This window comes from Gambusia affinis, linkage group LG21 (assembly GCF_019740435.1).
Source record: "Gambusia affinis linkage group LG21, SWU_Gaff_1.0, whole genome shotgun sequence".
NCBI lineage: Eukaryota > Metazoa > Chordata > Actinopteri > Cyprinodontiformes > Poeciliidae > Gambusia > Gambusia affinis.
The window spans coordinates 6,846,623-6,862,807 of NC_057888.1; the positions used below are offsets into that span (position 1 = coordinate 6,846,623).

Genomic DNA, 16,185 nt, shown 5'->3' on the forward strand with positions numbered 1-16,185 from the left:
CAAGCACTTGAATTGTTTTGGAAGCAGTTGAGGTCCATGGAAGTATAAAAGCATGCAAAATATACATTTTACATAATACGTCCTTTTTTGTTATGTTTTCAAGCTGTAAGTGTAAAATTATCATGCATTATTGTAAACATGCATAATTTGTGTGAATCAAGTTACTGAACTAAAATTTCAATAATCCAAGTTATTAGATATGGCTCTATCTTCAGTACACCCTGCAGGGTGTATTCACGCTCCATTGTTTTTCTGATGTAAATAAAAGACACAACAGTTTAATAAAGGAAAGGAAAGCTTGATGGAAAAGGAAAGCTTGATGGAAGCTCCCACCGTAACTTTCATCAATATGAACACAGTAAACAGTTCACATAGTTTACACAGTCTGAACTGTGTAAACTGAAAGTTAATGCAACTTATTCACCAGACAGGAAATCTAGCAGCTTTTACTGAGACAGAAATACTTCTATTTCTTTGTAATTTACCTCCATTTGCTGGTGAGTTCTGTGTCTATTGAATATTGCACAAATTGGGACATTTAAGTCTTTTCTTACAGAAACAGAGGATTTTCTGATTCCTGAAAGCGACTTTCTCTTGACTTTTCGACACTGTGTTTTTTATAGTTCTTCTGACTTATTACAAGTCTTAAAACTTTTTTATTTTGGGACTTTAGCTGCTTTTTGAATTGTTTCCAATCTGCATTGAGAGTAACTATAGCTCTCTAAAAGTTATAAGAAAGTCAGATTGGAAGTAAATCTAAATGTGACGTGGCTCTTTGGAGGTGCTGAGTAAAACACTGTTAGTCAGTCATCAAATGCTGGTTTACTGGTTTCCTTCTGGGGTTTATTTTTCCTGCATTAATTACTTTCCACCACAGGTCCACTCTTAACACATCTGTCATTAAGACCCGTAAACAGGAAGACAAATTCTTCCAAAATGGGGTTCTCTGTGTGGAAACTGGAGCCTGGTGGTTGTTGAACAAGTCCAGACTAATAGAGCAAAACATGCAATTCAGACACAAGCTCTGGTTTCGAGTCTGTATTTAGCTTCCACTCTCGACCTTTAGTCTGGATACTGGGCTGGAGTCTTCTGTATTTTTTGACCCACCCGGCTCACCCCGTTATGCCTTCACACTACAAACTCGACTTCTTAAGGCACAAAGAACCCTTTCTGTCTCATTGACATGGCAGCAGAGGAAACCTCTGGTTCACTATTCTGGTTATAGATGAAAGTTTCAAAGGTTGAGATTCCTTCATGAGGTTACATTCCAGGCTTTGGCTGAGCACATTTCTGGTGAGAACCTCCATTTAATGTCCAGAAAAGAATAAAAAATTCAAAAGACGAGTAGAGAATGGAATGCATGCACCTCAAAGATGTTGTCTCAGTGACATTTCACCAGAAGACAAATCCAGATTTACAAGAATTTATAATCTGGACTCTGAGTCTGTAATAAAATCTATCTATCTTATAAAATAAAGACATTTTGAAAAGTTTGAAGGATTTTTTTATTTCTATTTTTATTGCAAATGAGTCATAAAATGGTCATTGTTACCATATGTGGGCAATCTGCGGTTTGGAAGAAAATGTCTGTTTTCTGTTTGCCATTGATTTGCTGGTTTAATGGGGAGTTGCCCAGGGCAGCATTGGAATGGGGGCGGAGGATACACAAGCACCATATATAAAAACAAATATAACTTATCTGTCAGCTGTACCTTGAAGTTTTCTATTGTCCTTCTCATTCATAAAAGATCTCTTTGCTGCAAGCCGGCTTTGCTGCTGTATTATAATGTAGATTTAAGATATTAAACTAAAATAGAGACTATTTTTCATTTTTATAGGCTGAACAGCAGAATAGTTTTTGTTTTATGTTGAAAATAATATATACCTAAAATCACCATGTTTTAACTTGCACTGATGCCTCCAATCGTTTAAGGAGGCTCTGTGTTGAGTATTTTCAACATAAAGCTTACTATTTGATAATATTGTTTGATTATTTTAAGAAAAACTTAAAAGTACTTGTCTTTGTCCATATGTATTTATGTGGCAAAAAAAGAGGAAAGAGTAAATGGTGCCTCCTATAATCGGACCATCACCATTGTATGCTTTTATTTTTTTTATTACTGTCTTTTATTATCTATTTAATCCCATCTTATTTTTTCAAGCACCGGAGTATAGATAATAATTTTGAAGCTCCGAGGCTTTTATGACCTCATTTATGCAAAGAGAGATGGGTGTCTATTTTTTTTCTGTGTAATATCCAACTTCTGCCAGCAGGGGGAGTATTGTAATTTGGATGTGGGCGGAGTCAAACGCTCTTTGGAAAAATGAGGCCGTTCTACACTCTGAGTGTTGTTTTGTCCCGCAAAGTTTGTGTTATTTATTTATCAAATGAAACCCCGCTTTAGCTACTCAAATACAAAATTACCCTTTTTTATACATATGAAAAACAAATAACTAATTAGCACTATTTTTTTGTCTTTATTTGAAACGCAACATTTGTTCTATATCCTCTCTTTTTTTAAAAAAAAAAAAAAAAAAAAAAAAAAAAAAGCGTTTTAAATTCAGTGTTACCGAAATTTGGTCAAACATTAGAACTGTAACAAAAAACGTGCAGGCTAAATTTAATCCTCTGTGATACAAGTATTCTCTTCCATATCAGGAGCTGGCTTGCGCACAGATTAACGGCGTTACGGTATTTGGCTCCATCCTCTCTGCGCTCCGTGCCTGGCAGCGGTTCAACTCGGCTTCTGCAGACGCCGTGGTCGGAGAATGCGCTCTTCTCCGTGGAGCAGGCGGTCTCTGTTGCTTCACATGAGCGCACGGGATGATTGCGCGTCGCAGAGCGGTTATTTACCACCGAGGCTTTCTAGGTATTGGTGAGACATACAGGGAAACCGTTTCACGACGTGCGTTGCATGCAGTCCTGGGATGTATTTTTCCACTGCGCTGACTTATCCAACCCTCGCAATGTGCACACTTGTAGATTTTATCTAAAGGGCGTGTCAGGCTGTTAGGCTGCGCGTTTTCAACTGGGAATCCATTTGTCTGCAGGGGGGTTTGAGCGCCAAGAAGGAGCTGACAGACAGACAGACAGACGGAGGGAGCCTGTGGTCTTCAGGCAAAGGGGGTGGGTTTCTCGACTGCGCTGCGCAGACAAGCGGCGGAGCGGACAGCCTGTGTAAACCTCCTCCTCCTCCACAACAACACGGGACAGGAGGAAGAAGGAAAGACAGGGGAGGAGACGTGCAGGAGGTCTGTGGGGTTGAAATCTGGACACATACGGCGGTAAAATGACGATGTCTGTCCCGGAGAGGAAATCAGGATCGGAAGGGAAGGAGGAGGAGAGCGAGGACGAGAGTGAGATCCTGGAGGAGAGTCCCTGCGGCCGCTGGCAGAAACGCAAAGAGCAGGTTGGCCGGTTTTTAAAGAAAATCTTAATATGAGTGGATGGGGTTTGTTTTTGTTTTTTTCCTCTGTGGTCACTCTGGACCGCCTGTGTGTTATGCAATGCTTGAGCCAGGCCGAGGTATTGGCGTTTCTGCACGAATCCACCAATAAATCTCACACCGTGACATCCGGTGATAGGCATAGCCTACATGAAATCTATTTCAGTGTGCAGACTAAACACTCAGAGGCGCAGAAGCTTACATCAAGGCCATAAAAAAAATGGATACAAACATGCTGCCTTTGATGGGTTTGACGCCTTAAATGTGTGACTCCACAGAATTATAATCTCTCCCACATTTTGATTTAATATGATATGCATGAATGTAACAGGTAAGGATTGATTGGATTATGCTCACCTTTTTGAGGAAATAAAAACCTGCAACCCAGTTTAAGATTTAGGGATTAATTTCTTAAAACTACCAGGAATCACAGTACAACCAAAGCATTTAGTCTTTTAAGTGAACTCAGACAAACATTTCCAAAATGATTCACTGTTCTTGAACTTTTTTCATATTTTCCCCAGGGTGGCATGTTCTGTTCAGTTGCCCTATGTCAGTACTTTGTAGAACCAGCCTTAACTGCGATGCAGCTACAAGTCTGAGTTCATTCGTCTCTATCAGAACCTGAAAGCATTTTCTTCTTTGCTCAATCTGATTGGATGGAGAACATCCAAGAAGATCAATAGTCACGTTTTGCCTCAGGTTCTCAAATAGTTGTAGGTCTGGACTGTGATTGAATCATTCTTTGAATTTCTGGGTGTAAGTTTAGGTTGTTTTTCCTGCCAGAAGGTGAATTCCCATCCCACTCTTAAGCCTTTTTTAGCCTCTTATAGATTTTCCTCCAGGATTACTCTGTATTTGTCCATAATCTTGCTGAAAAACGTCTCCACTGGATGATTCTGTGGGTGTTAGTTCTCCACCACACATAAAGTCTTCTCACATATGGTTTTAGAGGTGTTCCTATCTCCTATTGATACTGGAAATTGGTCAGATATCAGCCCATATTGGTCTGCATCTAAAATCTCTGATATTAACTTGTTGATAAGACAGGATTTAGTCCGAAATAAAAGTATGATTCATGCTGATATTGGATCGAATCAATATCGATATTGTCCGATGCTCAAAGATAAAATATCGCTATTGTATCGGAAGTGAAAAAGTTTTATTGGGACTTGGTGGACGGCCATTTTTGTGATTTTGCTGTTGCTGAATAACCTAAGCCAGCTTTATGTTAGGAGCTAAAATTGTACAATAGATCCTTACATCCATTTTCTAACCCTCTTGTCCCAAGTGGAGTCAGGAGGGTTGCTGGTGTCCATCTCCAGCTAACATTTCGGGCGAAAGCGGGGTTCACCCTGGACAGGTCACCAGTCTGTCGCAGGGCTTAAACAATAGATGTGAACTGGAAAAAGTTTAAAAAGCCAAAAGACAGTGAGTTTTTTTTTGTTTTTTTTTTACATACTTTTATACTGTTTTATTATCTGTATGATAAACAAAATCTTAGTCCCACGATCCCTAGTTGGGATCTGTTTACTCTGGTCTTTGATGAGAATTGTGTGAACTGGGCAGTTTTAAGATCTCACAGCCATAAAATCTGACATTGCATCATAAAAGCATAGAGGTCATGGAGAAGTGCATTTCTGCAGCTTAACAAACTCTAAATCAAAGTGTGCTCTGATTTATAACTGCAGCAACCTTTAGCAGGGGTCAATATATTGATTAACTAATCATAGATTATTTATCTGTTTGGAGGGTTTTGTTTAGGAAGAACAAACCATGACAAGCTTAAAAGAAGATACCTCTCAACACAAATCAAATAATCGTTGATAAATGTTTAAAAAAAGAAAGCATCTTTGACATTTTGATTTGTTTGGACAATCTAAAAAAGCATTTCGTTTACATTGTGAGCTTTATCTCAAAGTTTCTCACCACGAATTGGAAATAAGGTTTTGTTGTGTTTGCCAGTACAAGGTTAATCACTTACACAAAAGTTTCACAGCTAAACATCTTTATAAGGAATAAATATCTCACAGTAAATCACTAAAGTTGCATTGACAAATATCAAAATGCCAATTTGGAGTGCATTTCTTTGCATCAATATCTTCACCATCTTCCTATACCTGTGGCTCATATTCATATGGCTGAATCATTCTATATACATGGGAACATCAATTTTGTTTATTAAATATCATAATTCTACAGCCAAAAATTGATTAATAAGAAAACTATAAATATGTCTGTCACCAGTCTGTAGCAGCAGCTAATTAAAGAAATCCTTCTCTTTTTTTTTATCTTTCACCTTAGATAACTTTATTTCTGTTTAATTTCTGTAATTAGTATTCCACAAACCTCAAACTAGCTGTCCAGTTTTTGACTGAATTTGGATCCCACTTGTGATTTAATGTAAAAACTCTCTTGCTGCTTTTCTACATCTGTTCTGGACAGGTAACATTTTGCGGCGCTAAGATTTTACTCTGGCACCACTAAATAAAATCCAGTGTATTAATTGCCTGTGTGCCAATCACATAAAAACCCAACAAAGTAGACTGAAGTTTGTTCAATGGCTATAAATGCCTTTCCAAGGCATTGCATTTCACCTGGATAAACAGGTTTACACACTTTGCTGTGAACCTTAGTTAACTCAATTTCTGTTTCATTTTAGTAATTTTTGGTTCTATGTCAAGGTTGCTCGTAAAAGCTTACGCAAGCTTACACAATAACAACCACTGATCTGAGCAGTTCATAATTTCACTCCTTCAACCTGAAATTGTTGGAAACAGAAGCTGGTTCAGAAACACTTAAATCATTTCTTAGCATTCTTGTGTTTTTATGGATTTAAATATTTGTTTTGGTAAAAACAAGAGGAAACAGAGAATGCAGACTTGCATCAACTCTGATTTTACGGAGTATTCAGGTTGCTGAGTATCTATGATGGAATATAACCCGGAGTTTCAAGCTCCCGTGTTTGTTTTATGTCATTCCCAGCTGGTAGATTTACAGCAATACATCCAATTTATGAGAGGAATCTAAGAGACCTGGAGAAGTCGGATGTTTCAGTGTTGTGAAGCTGTGGGTGTTGCTGCTGCCTGCTGCTCTAGATAAGGTTGAAAATTTAAGTTAAAGATTATCTCTTGTACACATGCCGGGTCTCTAAAAACCCATTTAAAGTTCTCCATCTTAAAAACAAGCAGACCCACAATCCTCCCCGCCCTCGTGAGTTTCCACCCATTGATTACCAACTGCTGCGTTGTCCGAGTTGTCACGATTCCCTTTGCACCTCCCCGAGATGAGAGCATCAGTCCGATATTGTCGGAGGTTGAAGCACAAATCCTATAAAGGCAGGGCTTTAATTTTTGGTAGTAAATGTTTGGTTATTTCTTACAGTTTTATTGGGTTTTTGTTTTTCTTCAAAGAAGAAAAACTTTTATTGTTTTTGTTTTCCAAATGCCAAGATGTTCAAAAGTTGTGAAAGATGTTTACATAACATCTGGAATGCCAAACTTGGGCGTCAGTGCATAACACAATGTTCACCCAAGAAAAAAGCTGTGCAAAGCTAGGTTTCCAGTAAGTGGAGACATAGCAAACCGGTGCACTATTGAGGGATCTCAAAGCGCTTTGTTGAGTCAAGTCTGCTTGACGTTAAAACTTGTGTGAAGTGGTTCACTTTTGAAGAGAGAATGATGTTAACACATTCACCTTGGTGACAATTAGCAGCAGTCTCCAAGATTTAACCCAATTTTGATATTTTTCAATAATCTAACCATTAGCAAATTATGGTAATTTTCATAATAATAAAGCACTTTAAATCACAGATTATTCGGTTAATGTCAGGTTATTTTGGGAATATAACAAAATACTTTCTTATTTTGAAGAAACTGAAGCTGAAAAGTCTTTTTATTTTCTAATAGAATAAGACTTAATATATATTTAATTTATACTTTTGTATTTGTAAAGGAACATATGAAAGTAACATGGAGTAACAAATTTATGCAATCAGACATTGAACCACTGACTCACTGCTCTGGATGTTTATAATTGATGGATTTCCTCTTTAACACTCAGCTGTGTTTTGCACTGCTTTGTTAATCAAACAAGCAGTTTAATCTCCCTGATGATCTGAGATAGATTTGATTTGTTTACATTTTTATATTTTGCTGATATGATTGGAAAATAGTGTGTTGTGTAATTAAAAGCAGAAAAATAAGCAGAAGCTGCAGCGGCAGTTTTTACCATTTAGTTATTTTTTTTATCCCTTAAGTGGCAGCACAAGATGAGACATGAAATAAATCAAGCCAGAGCCGCTGGTTTAACTTGTAACATTCTTTAAGGGACAAACTAATTTAACTGGGAGGGGAGTTGCTGCACAGTGTTGCTGAAATGTTGTTTTGCTTCTCCTTAAGTTGGAAAAGAGAACAGGCACGTCATGTGCAAAACAATTTAGAAGGTCATGATTACATGATTTGTAATGGTTGGCTTGAACTGAAACAATGCCAGGACAGTTAGACACATAATATATCTGGATATTTTACCAAAACCTGCAGAAAGTGAAAAAAAAAAACTGCTTTGAAGATGAACATTTAATGTGATAGCTGTAACAGTAACTGTCTGAGGTATACTTTGGCTTTGTGATGTTTTCCAGTGGTATCTGTAGGGAAATTTACAAAACTTGTAATTTGTTTTTAACTAAGTTTTTTAAATCAAATCAAATGAACTGCTCTGTAAAACAAAGACAAAACACTTTATTCTAAAAGAAGTTTTATTTTCATCCCACCTCATTTCCTTGAGTTCATTGTTTTCTCTCATCTTGTGAGTTTATTGCCTAGTTTTTAGATATTTTAACAATATTGTTGAGCCAGACAATTTTCATTAAAGGTATCAAAATTTAACACAAATCTGGCTAAAGCTATGCTAGGCTAATGATTTTTCTAAAATAATTGTTGTTTTTGTTCTGATGTTTCTCAGTTACTAATTTCCTCTGGTAAATATTGACTCTGCTTATCATTATTTTTTAATCATTTACTATTTGGGATTTTTTTTTTTTGCCTACGTCATGTTTGACTCGAAAAGATGGAACCAAAATAATTTATTTTTTTCAGTTTATTCATGATTTATTGGGGCAAGTTGGTTTGAATAGCATTTTCCATCAATAAATTAACTAAAGTTTGTGTTTACTTGCGTTTTCTTTTTCAGATATTATAATTTGCTTGTTATGAAACAAATAAATGTGACAAAAGCAAATAAAATCTGTAGTTTTACAAGATGGAGAAACAAGGCAGTTCAGAAATATTGGATAGCTGAGATTTTCCACAAGTGTTTGATTTTTACCAGAAAACTTTGAGACGTTTGTTAGTGAGTATTGGCACAGTGCATACCAGCTCACTAGATTACCTAAATCCTTTTAAATGCTTACAAACATTCAGATTTTTACTCCAACTTTGGATCAAAACTTGTTCTGTCAGGGAAAGACCTGCTCAGAAATTCGTCCATTGAATTTTCTATTTTACTCTAAATCAGTTTGGTGAAGATTTTCTGGGGTTGAGCCATAAAATGCTGACATAAGTCAACTGAATCTTACAGCTGACAAATAACAGGAGTCATTAGCCAGTAGTAGCAGAGCATTTCCTCTTCTAAGCCCTGGTCCAGTAGTGGATTGTAGGAAGGAACTGCCCGACCCGACGTGTCCTCTTAATCTTTCATAGTCCATAATAATCTGCCTATGCTGCCCTTTCAGGAAGGTTTCCCTCTCAGGTTTCCCTCCAGAGGATTCTGGGACAGTTGACAGTAGTGAACCTGTTATTGCTTTGCTCCTCGCAGCTGCAGGGCTTTTCCAGGAAGCACGTTTAAATCCCAGGATACTTTTACAGAGAATGTTTTATGCTTTCTTGAACAAGTTAGGATCAGTCAGGATCAGTGTGAGGGTTATAAAAAGCACTTTAAATACATTTTTTGCACAGAATTATTCTTGTACAGTGACATTTTAGTCTGGTCAGTTCTGCCTGTTCTGACCTTCAAGAATGAGCTGTTTTAGGGTCTCTTTGTCACTTTCAATCAAAATAATCTGCTAATCTCAACATTTTCACTCGCACATGAAAATGGCTGCAAACAGGCACAATTATACAGCTGGACATCTTTGAAAAGCATTAGTAGAGCCTCCTGCACAACCAACAAGAATGCCGCAAGTGGGTTTTGAATGCCAACAAAACACTCGTCTTTTCCAGCAGTTATGAAACGGCAATGCTCAGTTTTATTTTGCTTTTAGAAACAATATAAAAAAATTTTTAGTTTTGTTTTGTGTTTTTTTTTTCTTTTTTCTTTGGCGGAAGAGACCAAAGATGAAATGGACAGTTTGGGAATCAATCCTGGACAGCTGTTTTGCTTTAGCTCTTCTCCACTCAGCAGGAATTTGTTTCTCTAAATATTTAAAATCATAAAGTTTTATATATTCACAATGTCACCTTGAGTTAAAGAAATGTGTTTCACTACCCACGCCTTGTTGCTGTAGTTTTTGGTTAAAGATTATTATTTTTTCAAGTTTTTCCAGTCGCCTTTTTGTGTGGGAACCCCAGGGAGGTCCTGCTGTGTTTCCACAAGCCCATCAGCTGATTTATGACTGACTCACCAACACAATATTGTCTGCAGTTTTACATGTTTGGACTTGCTTTATTATAGAGTTGCTGTCCTTTCAATCAGTGGAGCTCAGAAGCAAAAGGGCTAATGAATGTCGGCAGCATTTTAAATATTGTATGTGAAAACAACAGCACGTTCACCTCTGACGATGACTAAGCTGTCCGCCCTGTAAGTTGTGCAAAGATGAAAATTATCGGTCTGGTATTTGAGACTAAATGTGGTAACTGAAGCTTTGGCAGCATAACTTCATTACAGATGGTCAGAGAAGGAGGTGTTCTTCGTGTTCCTGCTTATTTCTCTATTTAAAAATTTGCTCCTCTTACAGATGATTAGATAAATAATTACTTCAGAATATTAATTTACAGTCCCATATTGCTTGCTTATTGTCATTCTATTATTTAGGTTTGGGTTTTTTTCTAAGGCAACTAGTTGCTATCAGTTGTTAATGTATAAATTCACATACAATATGTGCAAAAATCTACCAAGAAACTTGCCAGAACCTGAGTGATTTGGCCTCAAAATTTTATTGTAGCATTTTTTTAGCGATAATAAAAAAATTTATGATAAAAAATGGTTAAATAAATCTTTTTTTTATTTAACTTTGTGAAGAAGCCCATTTCTAAAAATGTACACCAGTGTGATTTATATCACTAAACTGCTTACAGCCACTGCTTTGAATCACAATTTTCATCCAAATTGAAGAAAACAGTAGTTTTGGGGAATTTCAAAAATTGATTGATTGATTGATTTATTGTTGTTGCAATAAATCCAGATTCCTACAAAAGGTCATTTTCACAGTAAATGATACAATAAACTTCTACTGACCAGATCAATTTCTGTCTGGACTTAAACTCAAAAATCCAAACCTTTTGTTGTTAGTTGCGCTAACTAGCTAACACTCTTTAGTGTGGAAGTTGTTGCTGTGGGAAGAAAACTCACTGTGACTTTTTAAAAACAAAGTTAGAGAAAGCACAAAATATTCACAAAGCTACTTGATTGAAAAAAGTATTTTTGTAGTTCATCTAGCCTCAGTTTGAAGCAAAAAAAAAAACAAGATGGAGGCCATTTTATACTTCTGTTTGAAAACACAGTGTATTGATTGTGAACTCTTTGCTTTTCTTTGTAAAACTGACTTGGATTGTTTTTGTTTTCCCAAAAATATTGCTAAAGATCTTCTTTTTCTTGTTTTTCATATCTGGGTCATTGTCTTCTGACCCACATATGATGAGCCAAATGCATGGCTTCATGATTTACAATATGACAAATAGTTATTCAATAACTCATGAGTGATGGAGGGAAAGCAAACAGCATGAATGATGATTTCTTGTCAGAAACTGCAGCTCAGTGATCACGTGATCCAAGCTGCGGTATGTCGACGTAACCCAAACATCGAGGTCACTGGGGGTCATGAGATGTGCAGAAATATATATATTAGCGTGCTTGTTGGTATTTTCCACTCCAGCAACATGAAACGGAGCTGCACCAATCTTCTGCCAGCTGGAATTGAGAACTGGTATGCATAATAACTCTTCGAGGAAGGGCGGATATGTTCACAAGGATCTTTCTAGAAACTGTTCCTGTGGTTTGTGTCACTTCATATTTCAAGCCCGACAGGAATGGTGTCTAACTTCCAATACCAGGCTGCATATGCAAAATCTTTGAAAGATTGCGGTCATCTTTGGAGACATGTGTGAAGGATTTTGAGGGTTGCATCATAGGTTTCAGACTTTTACACATGACAAAGAGACTTTGTTTAGGTCACTAAGCACAATGGAGTCATTATATTCTTTGTTTTAGAGCATGCCGGAGTCAGCTTTTCTTTCTCTGACTCTTTCAACCTAAATGCAGCTCTTAGTGTTTCAATTTTATCTAATTTACTCAGTACAGAGATAGCCTGAAATCACATGAGGCAGCTCTTTGAGGCTGTATCCGTGCAGAGGAATGATAAAACTAAACGTGCTGAATCCTGGCTTCAACCCTTTAGTCTGGCAGCTTTTCAAGGAGGAAATCAATCAGTAAAAACTGAACCAACATGGTTGGCGCTGCTTACCGAGGCTAAGTATTTTGCCTTCCATTAAAATTTTAAAGTCAGATTTCATCCAATTTCTCCAAACAGTTCGTAGAACAAATTTCACCAGATTTTCACACGTCAGGATCGGTTTATGAGGCCGGCTGCGTTTGTTTCAGCTGATAAGAACGGTTGTGTAATGCCTTCTGAGAAAATACTTGAAGTTATGGTGTTACTGTTATGTCGGCTGGGATTCAGGAAGTCTGCATTAAAAACTGGACACAAAGACTGGTAGACAATGTGTGTCTGAACTTTATTAATCCCTTTTTTTTTATTAAGCTAATAAAAAGGGATTTTTTTAATCATATTGCAACGAGAAGATTGGGGTTTTTATGGTTGTATTTATTCTGCAGTATGTGTATTCCACACATACTGTTGAAAAAGAGAAATGTATCGCCTTAGGGCAGCAACAACATATTTAAAGCAGCATAGCACTATAAACTGGGCTGAAACAATAAATCGTGTTTTTATATATATTTATATATATATATAGGCAGCAGAAGAATAGTTTAACTTGTCGCACAGTACCAGGCAAAAACTTTAATTTCTCTTGAGCTTTAATGCATTGTATTAAAATTCATTTGATAAACCAACAAAAAAACCTCTAATTATAATTAAATGTTCTGCTCTAGGGTGAACATCTTTCCTCTGTTTTTAGCAAATTAATCAACTTCTTAATTGATTAATTTGTTTATTTTCTATGTGAAATAAAGTAGTTAATTTTTGTATTTGAAAATCTAGCAAATATTTTGCAATTCATAAACTGTACCAAAAATTAATGAATAAACATCAGTGTATCTAGTAAACTGATAAAAGATGCACAGTAAATGGTAATTAGCTAGTAGCTTGATATTGTCTAAGATTACTTAGCCAGAGAAATTGAGATTTCTCTGACTCCAATCCAGGCTATGAAATGAAATTAAAAGACTTGTTTTGGATTCTCAAAGTACCCTGTGGATAAAGTAAATGACAATGGAAAATTCTGGAGTTTTAGCTGATAAATGTGTAGCAACAGTTTGAAATGACTGAGCATTTTTATATTGGGCCTTCTTAGTTTGAAAATGATGGATGCTGTTTTTGCTGTGCTATCTGCAACTGCTGAACTATTCCTTAGCTAATCTCACTAAACACCTGTTTTCCTCTCTAATCTGGCTCCTACAAATATCCTCTTGTCTCTGTAGAAAAATGCATCTCGTCTTTCGGTTTATAGTGGCTTGGTTGAACTGTTTTAAGTGGTTGTGCATCGTCGAAAGAATTGTTGTTGGACTGTGAAATGTTTTGTATTAAAGGAACAAAGAGTAAAATACCTAACATGTTTAATGGGTGACACGAATTTGTAGAAAGGTTTTCAGCTGGTTTGTTGCAGTGGAAACACTTGAGTTTTGATATGTTGATTCTTTCAGTAAACTCGGTTCGAATGGGGGACCAAAACTGCAATATTTCATACATTTTCAGTTGCACACTGCGTTGCGTCCGACTAAACAAATAATTTGAAAAACCTGCTAAGCCAAAAAGTATGTAGTTATAGTGTGAAGGAAAACAAGACGTTCACATTTACTGTTATTTTGTTTCACTAATGTAACAGACTGCTGTGGTTCAACAGAATATTAGCGTTTTCCTCTAATTAAAAAAAAATGCAAAGCCAAGAATCTCATTTTTAACATAAAAGAAAATCTATTTTAAAAATGTGTTGAACTCAACATCATATGCATCACATAAAAATCTGTAAAACGTAAAAGCTTATGCACACTTCCATGAAGATTAGAAAGATATCTCTATTGAAGTAATGACCATCAGTGTTTTAATAAAATTAAAATTTAGCTTCCACGTCATATAATACACTATTTTGTCTTTGTCTGTCACATAAAATTGTATTTAAGTTGTGAAAAACATGGAAGAATTCAGTGGGTGTGATTATTACTATTGTATTTTTTTAAATTATGATGTAGCTTTTTGATTTCTTAGATGTTGTAAAAATAAATGATAGCATGACAGTTTCATTTTTAGTATTTTTAATATTACTCACCTCCTGGTTATAGAAAAAACACCAATGTTTTCCACCCTGCAGGTCACTTTTATTAAGAAATCTGCGTGTGAATATCAGCTGTAAAAACATCAGGCACCCGACTGAGTGTAAAACCTGCAAACCCAGCTGCTCTCATTCAAATAGAGACATATGTGTTTAAACTGTCAACAGCGTTGGATTCTGCAGGAAGTTGTCGACGAGCTGGTGGAAAACTGCTTGGCCAAGCGTTCATTCATTTCAACATTTCACCAGCTCATATCTTGACCTTTGAAACCAAACATGGCTATCTGTTTGTGCATGTCAAATGCACACTTACTAAAGGGCAAGGAGACACTTGGCCTTGCAGAAGAACAACATGCAGACATTTAAAAGGTTCAATGTGAGAATAAATGGAGACATGCTCTACCATGCTCTGTATTTTTTGTTCCATTTGCTTCCTTTACTTAGTTTGTAGTCTGTTTTGGAAGCTGAAATGAGATTTCCACAATCTTTTCTGCAGTCTTTGTCCCATAAAAAACTGCTTTGCATTGAGAATTTGAATGCGGCCGCTGTTTTTGAGGCTGAAAAGTAAAGCACCTTCCTGGGAAGCAGCAGCTGAATTAAATATGCTTCTCGGCATTCATCAATCAGGGAGGTGGTTGATGAATTAAATATAGAGGCGCAGAATTAAAAAGGTCCCCCTGCTCTGCTGCACATCCCTGATCGGGGTTTTAGTTTCCGCCGAGGGCACAAAGTTCGTGACCTGTTTGAATAAACGTAAATTATGTTTTATTATGTTGAAGCCAGATTAACGGTACTTACTTAGTTACTTAGACATTTTATAATGTATAGAAGTCAGGTCTGTTTAAAAAGAAATCATAAATTTTAATTTATTTCAGATAATTGCAAAGAAATATCTGTTTATCATATTTGATCTTTTGAGGATGTAATAATTTACCCATCTGTCAATCCCTTCATTCCTCTGTTGGTTGTACATCCATCCATGCATCCATCCATCCATCCAAAAACTCCATCTCTGTATTGCTCTATCCATCCACCCACCTGTCCATCCATCCATCATCCACTCATATGTCAATAAAAACATCATCCATCCATCGTGAAATAATAATTTTCTGGACCTAATTTCCAATCATTTCTTCTGTCCATCTGTAGATCTATCATTCTGACCCCTGACCCATCCATCCATCCATCCATCCCATGCCTTCATCAATTAGCACATCCATCTGTTAATCCACCTGTCAGTGAAGCCATCAGAGTATTCAGCCATTCTTCTGTCAGTCCATCTGTCCATTCATCTTCTGTCTTCATTAATCTTTTCTCCTTCTACATATTTTTCCATTCTTACTCAACCTTGAATCAACAAAACGCTTTGTAGTTTATGTTTAGAGCAGAAAGTGTGAACAGGTAAATGAGGGTTAGACAAACAAGCACCAACTCTCCCCTCCCCCACGTGTTGCTTTCACAGACACTCTTATTGATCTTTGTCTGTGTTGTTGCGTAATATGCATGGAAGGGGAAAAAAAACAGTTGCTGTCTCATGCATGCCTGCCAAAAGGCTTTTGTTTGAGCGTGTGCTGACAGCCAGCTCAGGTTGACTCTCACTTTCTCAGTTTAATCCCCCCCAGAATAAAAAAGCCACACGACAAACACAACCTCTTTCCTGTAGCACGGCTCTCTGTTTCTCCACACTTCGCCATTTAATTGATTAATTTTGTCTAAAAACAAAAGGCTGCTGGAGGGAAAACTGAAGACTAGCTGTTCTGTCACTTATATATTTTTCCCTCCAGTAATGGGAGGAACTTGAGCTAATGTCAGTCGCAAACATGAGCAAGCTCTGTGCCTCTGTTCCTCGCCTTTGCTGATGGTCTGCTGCGGGGAGAAGTCAATGAGGTTTTGCTCTGTTTGCCAAGTGCTTTGAGCTTTTACCCTGAGTCACTGCTTTTCCTTGCTGGGAAATCATGCTGCAGTAACCGCTGCTGCTGCTGGGATGCAGAGGAAGGGGGCGTAGCTGAAGGAGC

The 16,185-nt window shown here is 36.9% G+C and overlaps 1 protein-coding gene across 5 annotated transcripts in view; it reads left to right on the top strand.

The window, feature by feature from the left end:
• The window catches only part of LOC122824207 (nuclear receptor-binding protein 2-like), a 46,654-nt gene that overhangs the window by 13,179 nt on the left and 17,290 nt on the right, over positions 1-16,185 (top strand). Inside the window, exons 1-2 of one of the 5 annotated variants that reach the window (XM_044104521.1) lie at positions 2,739-2,870; positions 3,052-3,410. The exons of 1 other annotated variant lie outside the window; for it this stretch is intronic. In XM_044104521.1, the coding sequence (XP_043960456.1) occupies positions 3,291-3,410 (120 nt within the window). In that variant the 5' untranslated portion in view covers positions 2,739-2,870; positions 3,052-3,290. Of the gene's footprint in view, positions 1-2,725; positions 3,411-16,185 lie in introns of those variants that run through there. 3 more of the 5 variants (XM_044104520.1, XM_044104522.1, XM_044104525.1) reach the window with 3 other exon arrangements.